This window comes from Oncorhynchus clarkii, chromosome 2 (genome assembly GCF_045791955.1).
Source record: "Oncorhynchus clarkii lewisi isolate Uvic-CL-2024 chromosome 2, UVic_Ocla_1.0, whole genome shotgun sequence".
NCBI classification, from domain to species: Eukaryota; Metazoa; Chordata; class Actinopteri; order Salmoniformes; family Salmonidae; genus Oncorhynchus; species Oncorhynchus clarkii.
Genome location: NC_092148.1, coordinates 25,479,672 through 25,498,112, shown reverse-complemented (window position 1 = coordinate 25,498,112; position 18,441 = coordinate 25,479,672). Strand labels below are relative to the sequence as shown.

Sequence of the window (18,441 nt, the reverse complement as noted above, 5' to 3'; positions counted from 1 at the left end):
TTCTGCCATGGCCAGCGAAGAGCCCCGATCTCTATCCTTTTGAGCATGTCTGGGACCTGTTCAATCGGAGGGTGAGGGTGAGGCCCATTCCCCCCAGAAATGTCCAGACACTTGCAGGTGTCTTAGTGGAAGAGTGGGGTAACATATCACAGCAACAACTGGCAAATCTGGTGCAGTCCATGAGGAGGAGATGCACTGCACTACTTAGTATCTGGTGTGGCCACCAGCTGCATTTGACCCCTCCTTTGTTCAGGGACACATTATTCCATTTCTGTTAGTCACATGTCTGTGGAACTTCGTTCAGTTTATGTCTCAGTTGTTGAATCTTGTTATGTTCATACAAATATTTCCACGTTAAGTTTGCTGAAAATAAACGCAGTTGACAGTGAGAGGACGTCTCTTTTTGCTGAGTTTATATATTTTTGAATCCATTTCGAATTCAGGCTACCACTACAAAAATGTGGAATAAGTCAAGGGGTATGAATACTTTCTGAAGACCGTACATTTTCTTTGAGCACAGTTTATGTATAATTTGTTACCTCCTTAGTTAAAAGATCAAGGACATTGGGCCTAGTGAAGAAATTCTTAATCTAGAATAAGATTATTAAATAATTGTCATGATGGGATTTCTATTTGGACATTAATTGAGCTCAGTGTCTTTGTCCGCTTTACTGTCTTTTCATTCCACATTTTGCACATTTAGTATTTTCTGACTGGTGCTTACCTGTTCTCTGAGCACACACAATCTCAGCTGTCTCAGCTGTCCCTCTGACATTGTGAGCGAATCACTATTTTTTTTTGTGTGTGTGTGTTTGTCAAGCAAAACATTTTAAAGATATCAACAAGGAAATGAACACGTGACGTGTTTGTCTGTACAGTTTTTATGGACAAAGAAGTGCTAACATTCAGTAAACGTGCAACAAATTACAAATACAAAACAGAAAAGTAAAGCACTATTATATAAATGATTATTAAAGCCAATATTATTCCATCATTAAATACAGTATCAGAACTGTAACTTGTGTCGGACTTCTCAGAACTAGTTTATGCAAATAAAATACAACCATCTCTTGACATCTCATCTTACTCTGTATACCAATCCATTGTGATCCTGTAATTAGAAAAGGTGTTTTCACCGACGGTAATAACTTAATAAATAGTACATGAACTGTACATTTATTGACCTGTTTCCTATCAACAACATGCAGAAATCCATAACATTAGCCAGGTGCTTGTATTACCAAAAAAGGCCCACTGTTTAAAACGTCATCAAGACGTATCGGTATATATTTGTTGGAAGAGAAATGTTTTTTCCCTTTTCAGCAATGTCACATTTGTTTAATTTTAGGAGCATCAATGTTTCCACTATTATTACTTGGGTGAGGTGGGTCGCCCTGTCTACCTCTGTTACTCCACCTTGAATAAATGGATTAATACATACATTAGGTGTGGGCTGCCCTGAATATTGCTGTGGGGACCCTCAGGTCCTGCCTAAGAAAAAACATAGGATAGACACCAGGGCATCATACAATATATCGAACATGAAGGCTGGCCCATGATCTGAGAGGTCTTGAACTCTGGCCTGGTCTATCTCACAGTAGGGAAAAACTAAAAAGGACATGACTAACCAGCGAAACCATGTTGAATTTTCTAATTGGTTGTGGTTCAAGGTTAGGGTCAGTTTCAGGTTTGCCTTCACAGGACTGTCAATAAGATAATAATGCAGTCACATTATTTTAGCCTCTCCTCTCAAAGTAGGCAGCAGGAAGTGCTGCGCATGGGAAGGTGGGCGGGCAGCTTGGTGTGCTGCCTGAAGCTGTTCTTCTTGTTGTTGAGCACTGGGGCAGCGGAGGCCGGGGGAGCAGTGGGGGTCTCCTGGGCAACAGCAGGAAGAACTGCACTCTCCTGCACTACATTGACCTGCTGGGGAGGAGCTTCGGGCTTGGCCACACCCCCTTTGTTGTTGTTCTTAGTGTTCTTTTTTACTTTCTTCTCCTGGGGCTCGGTGGGGTCTGTGGGGTCCTCGGGGGCGCCCTCTAGTGAAGGTAAGGGCTCTGCAGGCAGCTCTGTGGGGGTGGGCTTGCCCTCTGCCTGCTCCTCGTTGGGAATGTTCAGGTTGGAGGTGGAGCGCTTGGTGTTGGTGCAGGTGGACCTGTGTGTTGGAATGTATAAAAGAAAATGACCACATACAGTATGTACAAAAGCAAAGCAAATTAGTAGCAGGTGTGTTTTTCTTATGCAAGCCCTTCGATCCACAAACAGGCTAATGTTGGAACCTTACTAACTATACAGAAGTGAGGTTTGAATGAACAGTTCACAGTCATATGAGATAGGGCATCTTGCAGTATATCCCTACAGAAGAGATTGGTGTTGCCTCCTCCCCTGCTCCACTTACCCATTGGAGCTCCTGTCCTCTGAGTCCTTCTGTTCACTGCTGTAGCGGAGCTCTGCTGGAGTCTTAAACGACAGGTCCTTCTTCCCCTTCAGCCAATATGTCTTCATGTAGCCTTTACCCTGTGAATGGACAGAATTTAGGCAGAAATAGTACCGTGTTCATGGTCCTTATGTTCAATACCTGTCAACTCAGCCAATGGATGGGCCGCAAATGACAATTTCAGGACTTTTGAACTTTGATAAAACTCCTGAAGAGATCAAAATATATTTTAATAGAAAGATTTAAAAATTGATTTAGTATGGTTCATTTTTGTCTGTTTGGCAGGTGGAGCATCACAGTGCCATGATGGAACATCGTACACATACCTTCACAAAAATCTTTCCCCTCTCCTCAATTATGTAGGGCTCATGTTCCAAGTGGTCTTTGGTGGTCTGGCTTATGTGGATCTGCATGCCCTGTACAGACAGACACACAGAGGTTGATGGCTGACATAGTGCTAACTATTCAGCTCACTTAATGTCGCATTAATCTACTTGCGGCCTACTTACTAAATAAATGATTTGCTATACAGTGCTAATTGATTGCGTCTATTGGGTAAATCCATTTGAATTCAATCACTTTTTGACAGCACCCCTTTTCAGTTGAACAAATCCTTCCATAAAAATGTGTCCATTGTAGAAGTGCTCAGAACGTGACCTATGGACCTGAATGCCTAAACTTTCAAGAGATAAAGTTGATCAAAGTTGACCTATTTTGCATACCCCACCATACCATGAGACATCCATGTCACTGGAAAATATAAACGGTTGATAATTTGTATAATTTAAAAGCTTACAAACAGTGTTGTCAAACCATTTGATCATTTCTTTTTTAAAAGTATGTCATTTATTTTAACCTTAAACGTCAATGATCAAAAAATGTGTAACCACAGATTTTTTTTAAATATTCACATACATTGTAGCTTAGACCCTATTTGACATCATCAGGTTTTTGTGTTGTGACCAATGTTCCCTCTAAGCTGTGCGTGGACACGCAGATCCCCGGGACTGCCACACAGAAGAAATATCAGCCTGCGCAGAGTTTTCCCCATTAGTTAACACTATCAACATTTCCCTTTACTGCGGGAATTGTGATTGAATCAACGCAATATTAGCCACATTCAAGGCAATATACCGAAACAAAACTAAGTATGCAAGAGATTTTGTTGTTGGCAGAACACATCGGAGTAGGTTTCTATTGTAATGACAGGCACAACTCAGGCCCTTACTCTACACAGACCAGTGCGGCATAACCAATCAGAGCTGCAGTTGGCCGATATGCAAATAGACCATTGCTATATATGGATCTGTGCCAATCACTTTGAACTGGACTGTTTTTACAGCATGAGCGGTCATGAGTAGATGTGCTTGTTTTGAGATCAAAGCAAGAGCTACATGTAGCAATGTGTGTACATTTGTACATTTGTTCATATCCTTTGCTAGTTAGTAAGTTATTAGCCCAATTATAGATAATTTGTAGTCAGCAATGGGGGAGTGATTGCTTCCTACAAGAGCACAAAATGTGTGCATTTCAAGACATCTTTGAAAAGTGAGTCAGGTAAAGACATTTTTTTAATGTCTTAAAGGGGCAGTGTTGTATTTTGAGACAGGCTTGAATAAGCTAAGTAGTCAATAGGTAGAGGGTAGCATAACTTGTCTGACTCTGTAATAATGGTATGGGAATAATTTTGGGTTTTATTTTGTAAAGTAGTTTCTTGCATCAAACAACACAACAACATTTTCAGTCACCTCCCTGTCTGAAGGACAAGTGGATAAACAGGTTAATGTCAAGCCCTGCATGTTTTTTTCAAAAGTCTCATGGAATGTAGACCTACTTTGAACACCACACATTGGCTCCTACTGTAGGCTCAATGATAGAACAGCTATTTCAATGTAAACATTTTATGGGATGCATTTTCTCTGTTTTTGATGGTAGGCCACTCTGGTAGGCCTACATTATGATCAAATAGCCACAGTAGCCTACTTGACCACTGTCAAAACTAACTTAAACCGGGTACAGCATCAGTGTTCAGTAAATGCACGCCGGAAGTTGTACAGAATTTTCACAACGTTCAGGTTTGCGCTCAGCAGACCTGAAATTTGCTCAGTGCCTACATTCTTTTGAGGGAACATTGGTTGTGACCGCCATTGGTTGAGACACAACATGCTCTTGAATACAGAGTGGGTGTCAATCAAAGAAATAGAACATGTATAGAACCTTTTGTTTAAATAAAAAGGAATGCTGTCAAAAAGTAATTGATTTCAAATGGATTTACCCTATAGTGAGGTTATGTTCTAATGTCAGCACTCACCACCCCATTGCTCTCCATGCGGGAGGCAGTGTTGACGGTGTCTCCAAACAGACAGTAGCGAGGCATCTTCAGCCCCACCACCCCAGCCACCACCATCCCCGAGTGGATCCCTGAAGGGAAGCAACACACAATGAAGTTAAACTGCTTTACTGAACCTGGATCAGTGGCTCTAGATTCAGGGTGCCTTAAGGAGTATAAATCTGGCAGCATTAACTGAGGAGCACAGTCAGGGTGGCTAGACAATATCAAGTCTTTGACTTCCTTTTGACTGGATTATAAAGACACACCGTACAGTATGTGTATGCTTTATGTCTGTCATATGCAGGGTTTGGTAGGTTACTATATACATTTAATCCATTACAGTTACATGACCAAAATTGTAATCAGTAAGGTAACTTTTGGATTACCCAAACTCAGTAACGTAATCTGGTTACATTTGAATTACTTTCCCCCAAAGAGGCATTAAAGGAAGACAAAAAGGATCCATCAAACATAGTGTTCTCTGACTTGTGGTCAGACTCGCTCAGGTGGAACAACTTGCGGCTTTTTTTCAATGCTGAATTGAATGTCATTGAGAAAACAGAAAGGTGTCATAATGTATTTTGTCCCGCAATCGTCCTTTATGAATTTAAATGTAATCCAAGAAGTAATCATCTAGTTTTTCAAATATATCTGTAATCGGAATACAATATTTTTGCTAGTAACGTATTACAGGTACAGTTTGTTTGTAATCAGATAACATGTAGTAATTATATTTCTATGGTAAGGCCCACTCCTGTCTACACTGTCTGTGCCATAGAAATAGAGTGACTAGATTGTATTTCAATGGTCTCTGCTCACCGACTCTGATCTGGATATTGTCTCCAGTGGAGGGGTCTTTGAGGTGGTCGATGGAGCTCAGCATGTCCAGGGCCATGTCACATATGTGGTGGGCATGGAAGGTTGTCTTATTGGGCACGCCTGCCACCACCATGTATGCATCTCGGATGGTCTCCACCTGAACCCAGGGGAATAAGAGTCAAGTTGTATGTTTAGAAGCATTACTGTATAAATTATATCCTACCAATGAAACAAACAAAATATTCCACTCTGTAAAACATTGCTACAGCCACTCAATGCATGATAATAGAGTCTGTGTTCTCCTTTTTGGTCCAGCCAACCTTGGTTGAGTATTCAGGCATATTGTTCCCACAGAGGCCCTTGTTTTGTATTGTCCTAGTCATTCACCTTGTAGACGTTGTGCTTCTCGCTGAGCGTGTCGAAGACGATGTAGATCTCGTTGAGCATGTCCACCACCTGCATGGGCGTGATGTGGATGCAGATCTCGTTGAACTTCACCACGTCGCTGAATAGGATGGTCACGTCCGGGAACACCTGGGAAACGGAAAGGAAATACCAGCACACTTAAATGCTTGACATTTTACTGTGGTGTTTCTTCTGGCTTGACAGAACTGAGGTGGCTCGTTGGATTCCAATTGAGCCTTATTGTCATTGAATGTTTTGAGCCAACATGGAGGATAGTTTCCTCTACAAATTCTATGGCTGTGTCTGAAATGGCACCCTATTGCCTATATAGTGCATTACTTTTGGCCAGAGCCTGGGCCTTATATAGTGCAATATATAGGGAATGGGGTGCCATTTTGGATGCATCCTGTATATCTGTATATGTATCTGTAAATTTATGGCTGTGGGTTAGTACCTGGCATGTCTCCAGGGCCGTGATACCCTTCCTGAGCCGGTCAGCCACAGCTTTGGGGATCATGGCGTAGAGGAGGGAGTCTCCTCTCTTCTTCTCCTCGTCCAGCTTCTTGATGATCTCCTGGAGCTGGGCATACTTCTGCTGCTCCTGGAGTGGGAGGAGCCACCAGAGAGAGAGAGCTGTCAGTCAACTAACTCCTCATCCTTCTTCAAATCCAGCCCCGCCCTTGAGATGGTCTTTGCCTCTCCCTTTCAGTGTGAAGTATACACTACATATGTCTTTCTTTGTAACTTTGAAAATGAAGCTGCCTATGAGCAGGACTGTGTGTGGGTATAGTAGTCTGTCTTGCATTCTTAGATGAGGAAAACTTGGCCCAGTTAGTAGAGGAGTTATCTGATAATGTTAACAATGTACCAAAGTACGGTTGTGTGCTATTCCTATTCTAAAGGGTGGTATGTGGTATATATGAAATGTGTATGACTTACCTGGTCAAGAGCCAGCTGAAGTTCAGCCGACTGCTGTGTTCCAGCTAAGATGAGCTCTCGGCTGGAGTCGTGTAGGTTCAGATCGTTCACATAGACGCCCATTTTAATCATGTCCTCCACTGTCTCTATACTGGAAGAGGAAGAGGAATGAGAGAGACAGCAAGGATGGGGTGAGTGGCAGAAAGGGAGATAAGAATGGATTGGAAAGGTAGAGGAAAGCGGATAAACGCAACATGCAACAATTAACGATTTCAGCGATTTTACTGAGTTACAGTTCATAGGCCCACCCAATTGGAAGCCAGGCCCAGCCAATCAGAATGAGTTTTTCCCCACAAAATAGGCTTTATTACAGACAGAAATACTCCTCAGCTTTATCAGCTGTCTGGGTGGCTGGTCTCAGATGATCCCGCAGGTGAAGAAGCCGGATGTGGAGCTCCTGGGCTGGCGTGGTTACACGTGGTTGTGAGGCCGATTGGATGTACTGACAAATTCTCTAAAATTACGTTGGAGGTGGCTTATGGTAGAGAAATTAACATTAAATTCTCTGGCAACAGCTCTGGTGGATATTTCTGCAGTCATCACGTCAATTGCAAGCTCGCTCAAAACTTAAGACATTTGTGCCATTGTGTTGTGTGACAAAACCGCACATTTTAGAGTGGCCTTTTATTGTTCCCAGCAGAAGGTGCACCTGTGTAATGATCATGCTGTCAGCTTCGTGATATACCAGACTTGTCAGGTGGATGAATTACCTTGGCAAAGGAGAAATATTCACTAACAGGGATGTAAACAAATTTCTGCACAAAATTGGAGAGAAATAAGCTTTTTGTGCGTACAGAAAATTTCTGGGATCTTTTATTTCAGCTCATGAAACATCGGACCAAATATATATTATGCATACTGAACATATTTATAGGCATATAGTAATATTATAAATATAGCATATCATTGTTTTTATTATTTTCATATGCTAATAAACACAGAGGTAAGGAATATCTAAAGTAAGTGTTATCTAAGGTAAGAGCCAACTTCCCTTACGTTCAGTATCATTATGAACATTTATGGTTTGTCTTATTAGAATCGTAAAACATTGATTTATTGAAATCTTTCAAGTCTGCTCCCGCTCCCCCACGCTGGAGCTTGAGGTCTCCAGGCTGCTTATCATTACGCACACCTGTCACAATAGTTACTCGTATCAGCGCTTCATTGGACATTGGATTCATCACGTTATTAATTACCTCCCCTATATCTGTCACTTCCTCAGTTTCTTTCCCGAGTCAGCATTAATGTCATTAGGGTTCCCTTGTCCAGACATTGTCCGTGTTTTGTTTCATGTCGGTTATTTATTAAATATTCAGTCCCTGTACTTGCTTCTCATCTCCCAGCGTCTGTCCTTACAGAAGGCTGACAACACAATTTGAAGCATCAGGGAGTTCTTTGTTTTTGTTGGTGACGTCGGGTCCGGGTGCAGCGTCTGTCCTTACAAAAATCATGTTTTGGGTTTTCTATTATGGTAATCATGGGTATTTGAAAGCAATCAAATCAAACTTTATTTGTCACATGCGCCGAATATAACAGTGAAATGCTTACAGTGAAATGCTTACTTACAAGCCCTTAACCAACAATGCAGTTCAAGTTAAGAAAATATTTATCAAATAAACGAAAGTATAAAATAATAAAAAGTAATACAATAACGAGGTACCGGTTTGCAGGGGTTTCGGGTTAGTTGAGGTAATTTGTACATGTAAGTAGGGGTAAAGTAAATATGCATAGACAATAGACAGCGAGTAGCAGTAGTGTAAAAACAAATGAGGGGGGGTTCAATGTAAATAGTCAGAGTGGCCATTTGATTAATTGTTCAGCAGTCTTATGGCTTGGGGTAGAAGCTGTTAAGGAGCCTTTAGGTCCTAGGCTTGCCGCTCCTGCACCGCTTGCCGTGCGGTACCGAACTACTTGGCGCTCTGTGACTTGGGTGACCGGAGTCTTATACAACTTTTTGGACTTTCCTCTGACACTGCCTAGTATATAGGTCCTGGATGGCAGGAAGCTTTGCCCCGGTGATGTACTGGGCTGTACGCACTACCCTCTGTAGCACCTTAAGGTCAGATGCCGAGCAGGTGCCATACCAGGCGGTGAAGCAACCGGTGGTGCAGCTGTAGAACCTTTTGAGGATCTGGGGACCCATGCCACATCTCCTGAGGGGGAAAAGGTGTTGTCGTGCCCTCTTCACTACTGTCTTCGTGTGTTTGGACCATGATAGTTTGTTGGTGATGTGGACACCAAGGAACTTGAAACTCTCGACCCGCTCCACTACAGCCACATCGATTTTAATGGGGGCCTGTTCGGCCCACCTTTTCCTGTAGTTCACAACCAGCTCCTTTGTCTTCCTCACATTGAGTGTCTAGGGTATCCGGGAATGATGCTGTTGATGTGAGCCATGACGAGCCTTTCAAAGCACTTCATAGCTACCGACGTGAGTGCTACGGGGAGGTAATCATTTAGGCAGGTTACCTTCGCTTCCTTGGGCACAGGGACTATTGTGGTCTGCTTGAAACATGTAAGTATTACAGACTCTGTCAGGGAGAGGTTGAAAATGTCAGTGAAGACACTTGACAGTTGGTCCTGGCATGCTTTGAGAGTACACGTCCTGGCAATCTGCCTGGCCCCGCGGCTTTGTGAATGTTGACCTGTTTAAAGGGTCTTGCTCACATCGGCTATGGAGAGTGTTATCACACAGTCGTCCGGTACAGCTGGTGCTCTATGCATGCTTCAGTGTTGATTTGCCTCAAAGCGAGCATAAAAGGCATTTAGTTTGTCTGGTAGGCTCGTGTCACTGGGCAGCTCATGGCTGGGTTTCCCTTTGTAGTCCGTAATAGTTTTCAAGCCCTGCCACATCCGACGAGCGTCAGAGCTAGTGTAGTAGGATTCAATCTTAATCCTGTATTGACACTTTGCCTGTTTGATGGTTCGTCTGAGGGCGTAGCGGGATTTCATATAACTGTCCGGATTTGTGTCCCCCTCCTTGAAAGCGGTAACTCTAGTCTTTAGCTTGATGTGGATGTTGCCTGTAATCCATGGCTTCTGCTTGGGATATGTATGTACGGTCACTATGGGGACGACGTCGTCAATGCACTTATCTTATTGATGAAGCCGATGACTGAGGTGGTATACTCCTCAATGCCATTGGATGAATCCCGGAACATACTCCAGTCTGTGCTAGCAAAACAGTCCTGTAGCGTAGCATCCGTGTCATCTGACCACTTCCGTATTAAGCGAGTCACTGGTACTTCCTGCTTTAGTTTTTGCTTGCAAGCATGAACCAGGAGGATATAATTATGGTCAGATTTGCCAAATTGAGCCTTACCTGGGCACACCCCCTTGTTCCCCTTCCCTATACCTAATTTGTGGTTTGGTGTTATGGCTCAGGTAGGCCTGGATGGACTATAGTCGATGAAATGATCTTTGTTTGTAAAATACCGTTTTGTTTGTTTTTATACTATCGAAGCTTTGGATTCTCCTTTTTTGGTTGCTTTGTAAGTACGTCTGACCGTGGCATCACATAGCTGTAGCCTCAAGGCAAGTTTTGAATTGGATTACGTATTGCCTTCATAGTCAGATAATGACTAGGTACTGTAAGGATGTTGTGGGTGGTCTTACATGGGCGTACTGAGGAAGATGAGCGAGTCCCACTGGGGGACGTACTTCATTTGACCCTTCAGGTGGAGGGGCTTCTTGGGAGGTTCCCTCATATCCTCGAAGATGGTTTCACTGCACTTCCCTGGGGATGACGAAGACAAGGGTGGCGTCATCCACAGACATAGAACTTGGAAACATTGGTTTGAAATTTAGAATTGTCACCAACAATTCCAAGACCATTTACACTCTAGTTATTCAAAATGGTATAGTTAATACTTCATTCAAAATAGACAGGGCAATCACTGACTGTTTTGATTCTGGCCTTGAGGTGGATTTCTGTACCCCTGTCAAATTTAGGAGAACAAAGCTATGTAGCATGTAAGCTTATTTTGGTGAGCTGGACAGGTGGGAAGATAGCTAAAAAGAAGTGTGGAGGGCGAGGAAGAAGGGGTTCTCACCGGTGACAGTCTGGAAGGCGAGCAGCTCGATGTCCTCTCCCCCTGAGTTGGCTGAGCTGTTGTACTGAGTCAGAGCACTGCTGAACTCCTGATCCCCCTTCATCTCCTCCACAGACTTCACATCTAATGGGCCAGAGGAAAGGAGGGAATGAATGACGGAGGGAGGGAGGGAATGACTGAGTTAGGGAGGGAGAATGGGTGGCTGAGTGAGTGACATTTGTTTTATGCATTTCACTCATGCTTATAACAGCACTGACAGAGATTATTTATTGTTACACATATTGGAAGACTTTCAAAGCCCAGTGCAGTCAAAAATGAGATTTTCCTGTGTTTTATATATATTTCCACACTATGAGGTTGGAATAATACTGTGAAATTATGAAAATTATTATAATACCCTTTTAGTGTAAGAGCTGTTTGAAAGGACTGCTTGAAATGTCAGCCTTTTTGGTGGGATGGAGTTTTGGCCTGCCTGTTGACATCACCAGGCAGTAAGTTAAGTGAATAGACCAATAAGAAAGAGAGTTCCAAACCTCTCTGCAAATAACAGCTAGTTTTTCCCCTCCCCACTACCAGACAGTCCTAGCAAAATTATTGTTTAAGAAATTGCTCTTTACTAAGAAGCTATTTGTCTTTCTTTTTGATAATTTTAGTTGAAACAATCACAGCAACTTACTTAATTGTTACCCAGAAACTATTTGATATTGAGATAAAAACAGCTGCATTGGACCTTAATGAATTAAAATCACTTAAACATTAGACATGGGCTAGAGATTGTTAGGGACAAAGTACTCCCCTCTCCTGTCGGTTGACTGTGGCGACGGGCGGACCCTTGACTTCTCTGTACCTCTCTCTTCCTCTCGCTTGGGTTTCTCGTTCTCCTCTTTTCCCTCGTCTTCCTTTTCCTTGCTCAGTTTAGGGACATTCACCTTCTGCTTGCTCTCCACCACAGCTTTGGACAGTAGCTCAAACACATTGTTAAGGTGGGTGTAGATCTGAGGGGAAGCATGGAAACAGATGACTTCAGTCAAATCCAGGGCCCGTATTCACAAAGCGTCTCAGAGTAGGAATGCTGATCTAGGGTCAGGTCCAAACTGTCCATGTAACCTTATTTAGTGTGATTATGAAGGCAATGTTGATCCTATATCAGCACTCTTACTCTGAGATTCTTTATTCTGAGACTGACCCTGATACATGCGGACATGGTGATGCTTAAAGGTCCCGCACAGGTATCCTATTTCCCAAGTAAAAATAGCCTTTGAATGACAAAAACATCACCCATAATATTTGTACACTGTTAAAATGCTCAGAATTGAAGAAATGTTACCTTTTCTCTCATTTCTAACTATCAGGAAGTCTGAAAGAACAGGTTGAGTGGGCAGGGAGCTTATATTCATGAGCTCGCCTTGACTGACAGCTCTTTGAAATGCCCTTGTGGTCTTTGTAACAAGGTAAACAATGGGCCACATGTCATTGATGACCAGGTAAACAATGGGCCACATGTCATTCCTAGCCTAAATTGTAGGCTCAACCTATTTTCTCTGCAAAATGCTCTCATAGTCAACAGAACTGTTGGATATCAGACAAACAGCAGTAATACACAATTGCATTTCTATTGTTTTATAACTAATTACTGATACACTTCTTCACAAGAATAGTAAAGCCTGAGTGATCTTAGAAGCTTACACATAAGATAATATACAAACAGCATACAATAAGTGAACTGGACAATTTATTGGTGCCTCAGCATTAAATCAAATAACATTTTTTGGTCACATACACATATTTAGCAGATGTTATTGCGGGTGTAGTGAAATGCTTGCATTATAAATAACAATATGTTCAGAATTGTATGTATTGATCAGACATTTATTTGATCATTTACAATAGGACAGCATAGCCCAAAATATTGATCAACATGAACACTCATGAGAAATAATGGTGAGAAATAAATGTGAGACATCATTTGACATAAAACAAATAATTAGAGCCATAAGCCTAATATAGGCACCCAGCCACCCTAGTGTCCAGGACCCCATTGATTCATACAATTTGTAACACTCATCTCCCATCCAAATGCTAAAAAAAACATAGGAATTAACAAAATGTGATATCATATCATGTAAAAGTTAATTACTTAGGCTTTAGGTAATGCAACCAACCACAGAGATTGATGGGGAAGGGAGGGGGACCCATGTACCCCGCTTCAATCAAGCAGACTTCAGTCACCTCCAAGATTGAAGCGGGACACTATGGCCTCCTCCTTGTCAAAACTCTCAAACTGGGCAAACAGGGGTCCTGGGATGGACAGCACACACAGCTTCCCCACACACTGTAACATGCTGGATCAAGCGTGACGTTGTTGAAGAGGAGATCCAGGAATCTGTCTATATAGCCGGTAATGTTTTTGAAATGTTTTTTTAATGTTTTTTATTTACTGTTCCTAGTTATGATGCTATCGATTCGTTGATGTAGTGATCTATTCATTTTACAATGTGTTTTCTGGTGTTTTTGAAGTACTCAATTGGAAATATGCAATATTTGGTTGTGCACTTTTTTGTGAAACATTTCAATGTTTGTATCTTGAATTTTTGTGTGCCTAAAATGCTTAATTGGTGCAGACTTTAAATAAACAGTAGTACTTAATTCGTTTTTTGGTGTATCTGGACTTACACTATTTATATTTGTGAACACTTTTACTTCACTACATTCCTAAAGACAATAATGTACTTTTTACTCCATACATTTTCCCTGACACCCAAAAGTTGTTTTTACATTTTGAATACTTAGAAGGACAGGAAAATGGTCCAATTCACAAACTTATCAAGAGAACATCCCTGGTCATCTCTACTGCTCTGATCTGGCGGACTCACTAAACACAAATGCTTTGTTTGAAAATGATGTCTCAAGTATTGGAGTGTCCCGAGCTATCAGTAAATAAAATCTAAAGAAAACTGTGCCGTCTGGTTTGCTTAATAAGTCATTTGAAATGATTCATACTTTTCCTTTTGATACTAAAATATTTTAACAATTATACTTACTTTTGATACTTAAGTATATTTATAACGAAATACTTTTAGACGTTTAGTCAAGTAGTATTTTACTGGGTGACTTTCACTTTTACGATATCTTTACTTTTACTCAAGTATGACAATTGGGTACTTTTTCCACCACTGGAAATTAATAAATGGCTTACAGTATGTTGGGTCTGTCTTCACATGTTTCACAGCATACCCCCCCCCCTTCTTTGCCTTTGGAAAGCAGATTTTGTATCACAGCATTCCTGCTGTGGTGGTTGCCTGGGAAGCTGTGCAGACAAAATAGATGTTGAATTTTCTAAAATGTCTATCATTACAGCTTGAAGATAGTGAAAAGACCAAAAGGAGATGAAAAGTGAAAATCATAATAACACTCAGCACTTTCAAGACCCACTGTTCCACTGTCAATGATGGTATTGAATCCGTCTTTAGGATTAGCTTCCTGGCAAGACCAATCAAATATTCTCCCTAATTGATAAAGCAACTTCGCTCAATGTGGACTGCACACCCGTGACATAATTGTAATTTTCGGTGAAGCCTGTCCACCCAAAATAAAAATGAGACACTGCTGTCGGATGTCTTCTTTCTTCAGAAAATAGTGTAACGTTAAATTTACACTATGGCATCCAGTCACAATGTGCTTTTTTCCAGCATGCTGGTAAGTAGCTTGTTGGCTACCAGTATATTTACAAAATATATATTATTTGGTTGTATGTTCTGCTTGAGCTAGCTACTAGTAGCTTGCCTACGGTTTGTAAACAAAGCCAAAGCAAGGCGTCGGAACACATGCAATTATGGTTTTCGGGCGGTACATATTTAAATACTTTAAGATGATACGATGCTACCGTTGGTGTATTACATTTCCGGCTTTATGTGACGTTGGATAAGTAGGAAGTAGGAAGTAAATCCTTGGTAATGCCTGACTGAATCAGGAAGTAAATCCTTGGTAATGCCTGACTGAATCCAAGCGTTTGACAAGGGGGAGGGGACCAGTAACTTTATGATCAAACATGATCAAAGTGCCAGCTACAGACATTCTTCATACTTGGGTTACCCTACTTTGAACTGATTTCATCCAAATATCATCCAATGTGATGCAATTCATGATTTTCAATGTTTGGGACCATTAAAGGGGGTTGTTGAATGTTACTAAATTATGCAAATATCCACTAAAAAACTCTCTGGATTGACAACAATAGCCTAAGTAAGTGGAAAAATCACACCAAATGTAACAGAACCCTCATCCCACTCTCTCTCCCCTCCTGTACTCACGTTGTCCCAGCTGAACTCCAGCATGGGCCGCACCAGGGTGAACTCTTCGTTGACCTTCTTGCCCTGCAGGTCGGAGAAGACCTCCTTTAGGCCGTCCCCAATGCGGTACATGGTCATGTCCCGGCGGAAGATCACACTAAAGGGGAACATGTCGAAAAAGATGCCCCTCTTCATGGGTAGTTTCTCGTACCCTGGGGCCGTCTTCTGCTGGGGCATGCGGTGCTTGAAGGCAGCGTTGTCAAAGTTCATCTTGTAGATCTGTGGCAAAGAGACATCACGGCAACGCAGCTGTGAGGATCTTAAGGTTGTGCGTATCATGACAATGGGGCCTGAAACTAAAGTTGTTTGACAATGGGGCAAACAGTAGCACTTGGAAAGTGATGCACTCCTAGTTCAGAGGAGTTACTTGCATGTGCGCTGGGGTGTACATAACATTGTTGAAAAGAAGTAGCTTCAGATAGGCAGATGCCCACAGTACAGTACATACCACATATGTCATCTTCTCAGTCTCCTCTTTGGACAGGATCTCAACTTCAATGTCTGTATTGTAGAACTGCCTTCCCACTTGAGACAGCTGGCCTACAGTATGGGAAGAGAGAACAAGTATTTTTACAGTTTGGAGATGTGTGACATGCATCCTATGTATAGTATTACCAAATATAATTTAGTGCTTTGCTATGTTTGTCCTCTGTGGTGCTCCCTACCTACCTTTGACAAACTGGGTGAAGCCCTTGCGGGTGCTGCGGTAGTGCAGGGTGAGGCTGGTCTCACACTCCTCCTCCACACAGAAGCTGGGAGGCTGCACCTTGGGGAAAGAGAAGCGGAAGTACTCGTGCAGGTTGTCCAGCTCATTGATGAAGTCACGCACATTACGCCCCAACACCTGGATGAATGGACAAGGGATAAATAATGACATTACACAGACACACCAGTGTATTGATCATTAATTAGGGCCAATTATGCCTAGTGACACTTGAGGAGGGCCACTAGTCACTAGGTCACCTTGAGAATCCTCTCGTAGCCATAGTTCCCGATCCTCTTCACCATGTAAACCCCGAAGGCATACATGAGCTCATCATGGGTCTTCCCTAGGACCTCACCAGCTGCCTTGGCTAGCCGCAGGATTAGGTTGTCACTGCAGGGGGAAAAGGAAGATACCTAGATATGACATTTACATTGACATTTTAGTCATTTAGCAGATGCTCTTATCCAGAGCGACTTACAGTTAGTGCATTCATTGACCTGTTGTCTGTGTGTGTGTTATGCATTGATGGTCTATGATAACTTGTTGTGCTTTGCCAAGTCTATCAGGAAAGAGATTCAAGTGAAACCTCAAGTGACTTCCTTTCCTGGTAAAGTTAGAATATAAAGTAAATATGACGCATATGATGGGTACAGAGATGTAGTTTGCCCCGACAGTTAAGATGGGATATGGCCGTACTTGTACATCTGATGGCGGACAAACTTGAGATGCGGTATCTCTGCCCTGGCCTCTATCAGCCTCCATACATCCTCTCCGTACGACTCGTTGATATAATCATTCACCGCTTCCAAGTACAGGCCGTACATCTTAAGGGGGTTGGGAACCTCCAGATTTCTGCCAAGTTTAACTGCTTTACTGAGGAATGGCAAGGAAAGAAGAAGTGTAAAACACCTGCAGTCTGAGTCATTTTGCATATAGGATGAACTAGATGTTAAAAACTATGAAGTCCCTCATTATTCATTGCCACAAATATTTTCCAAAATCAATAAATCATCCCTTTTGGGTCTCCTGAGAAAGATGAACATCTTGCTCTACACACAGCTCTACTCTAGTACTAGCACATGTGCAGTACTTGCACTTCACGTGTAGTATTTAACCGATGAGTAAAAAGGAGATCAATCTCACACCTATATCACAAATACATTTTCACATGGACACAAATCATGTGTACATATACAGACACAATAAGTTACTTTACACTCTTACCCTGAGGTTTGAGTGTCTGGTAACCTCCTCAAACACCTCCCTACCTCTGCACACTGTTACACAATACTATTTTTGTCAGTGTTGATCAGAAGACTTTTACAATAGTACAAGATTATCCTTTAAAGACTCATCTTTAAATAAGACACTACACTGCACAGTACTTACTGCCTCTAGTCTATGGCACCTCAAACCTAAAATTGTCCAGATGTTCCACAACATTTAGCCAGCTAACACAAATGTTTCCCCATAGTATATCAAAGGTTTTCCCAAAGAAAAAGCAGAAGAAGAGGGTGAAAATATGGGTCCCTTACCTGCAGTCCCTCAGTGGTATGTAATTCGCTGGTCCAACTGTGGGAGCGAACGCCAAAATGCTGCTCCCTGATCTGACTGGCCAAACACCTGCTCGTGACACTGGCCCTCTTCAGACACTTCTCTGTCAAGTCAATGGGATGGCAGGGCCTAAAATAAGAGCGCCAAGGCATGTTTCTGGCAGCTACCAAAGAAAAGGTAATAGTGGTGACTTTCTAGCTCGCTGAAGGCATGGCAGGCCAATGTGTGTGTGTGTGTGTGTACTGTGCTGTAAGTCTGTGTTTGGATCTTGGTTATGAATGCCAAAGGGAAAAGTGTGTGGGCGTATTGTGGGGAATCTCTCAAGAGGGGCATGCCCCCCCTGTGATATAAGTCTAAATGTTTTAAATAAATCAATATACTGTTTAATTGTACATATAGGGCTGTGGACTATGAAATGTATTGTGACAAATATATATATGTAAAAAAATAAGAAGGCTCTCTAAGCCTAGGTTATGGGATGGGCAACATCTGGAGCAGCCCTTCAATGGATTTTCGGGGTTTGATTTGTTCATTAAAATTAAGAAAAAAATTCAGTCCGGATAAAGGGAAGATATTTAAAGATATAAATATATATCTATCAGGTTTTAGAAGTTAAAGTGTAACCTGTAGTCGTTTTTTAATCCAAAATAAAAAATGTTTTAACGTGTTGGAGCATTGGTTTAGCCTAGGCTACAGATGCTCGTGGAGTGCTCTATTGTAATGCTATGCTAAACGCACCCATTATCAGAACCCGCGGGGAAATGATGTCTCTCATGTTGCAAGTACGGTTGGATTGAGAAAGCCCTGTGAGT

The 18,441-nt window shown here is 42.0% G+C and overlaps 1 protein-coding gene across 1 annotated transcript; it reads right to left on the bottom strand.

The window, feature by feature from the left end:
• Nucleotides 1-1,749: 1,749 nt before the first annotated feature.
• LOC139376991 (soluble guanylate cyclase 88E-like) lies at nt 1,750-16,899 on the bottom strand. Its single transcript, XM_071120040.1, has 16 exons — nt 16,772-16,899; nt 16,333-16,465; nt 16,039-16,213; nt 15,818-15,909; nt 15,331-15,588; nt 11,868-12,015; nt 11,021-11,143; nt 10,584-10,704; nt 6,930-7,059; nt 6,445-6,591; nt 5,973-6,119; nt 5,586-5,742; nt 4,746-4,855; nt 2,761-2,850; nt 2,396-2,514; nt 1,750-2,152 (listed from the first exon to the last, which is right to left on the bottom strand). The coding sequence occupies exons 1-16, from the start codon at nt 16,897-16,899 to the stop codon at nt 1,750-1,752; spliced, it is 2,481 nt and encodes an 826-aa protein (XP_070976141.1).
• Nucleotides 16,900-18,441: the final 1,542 nt, after the last annotated feature.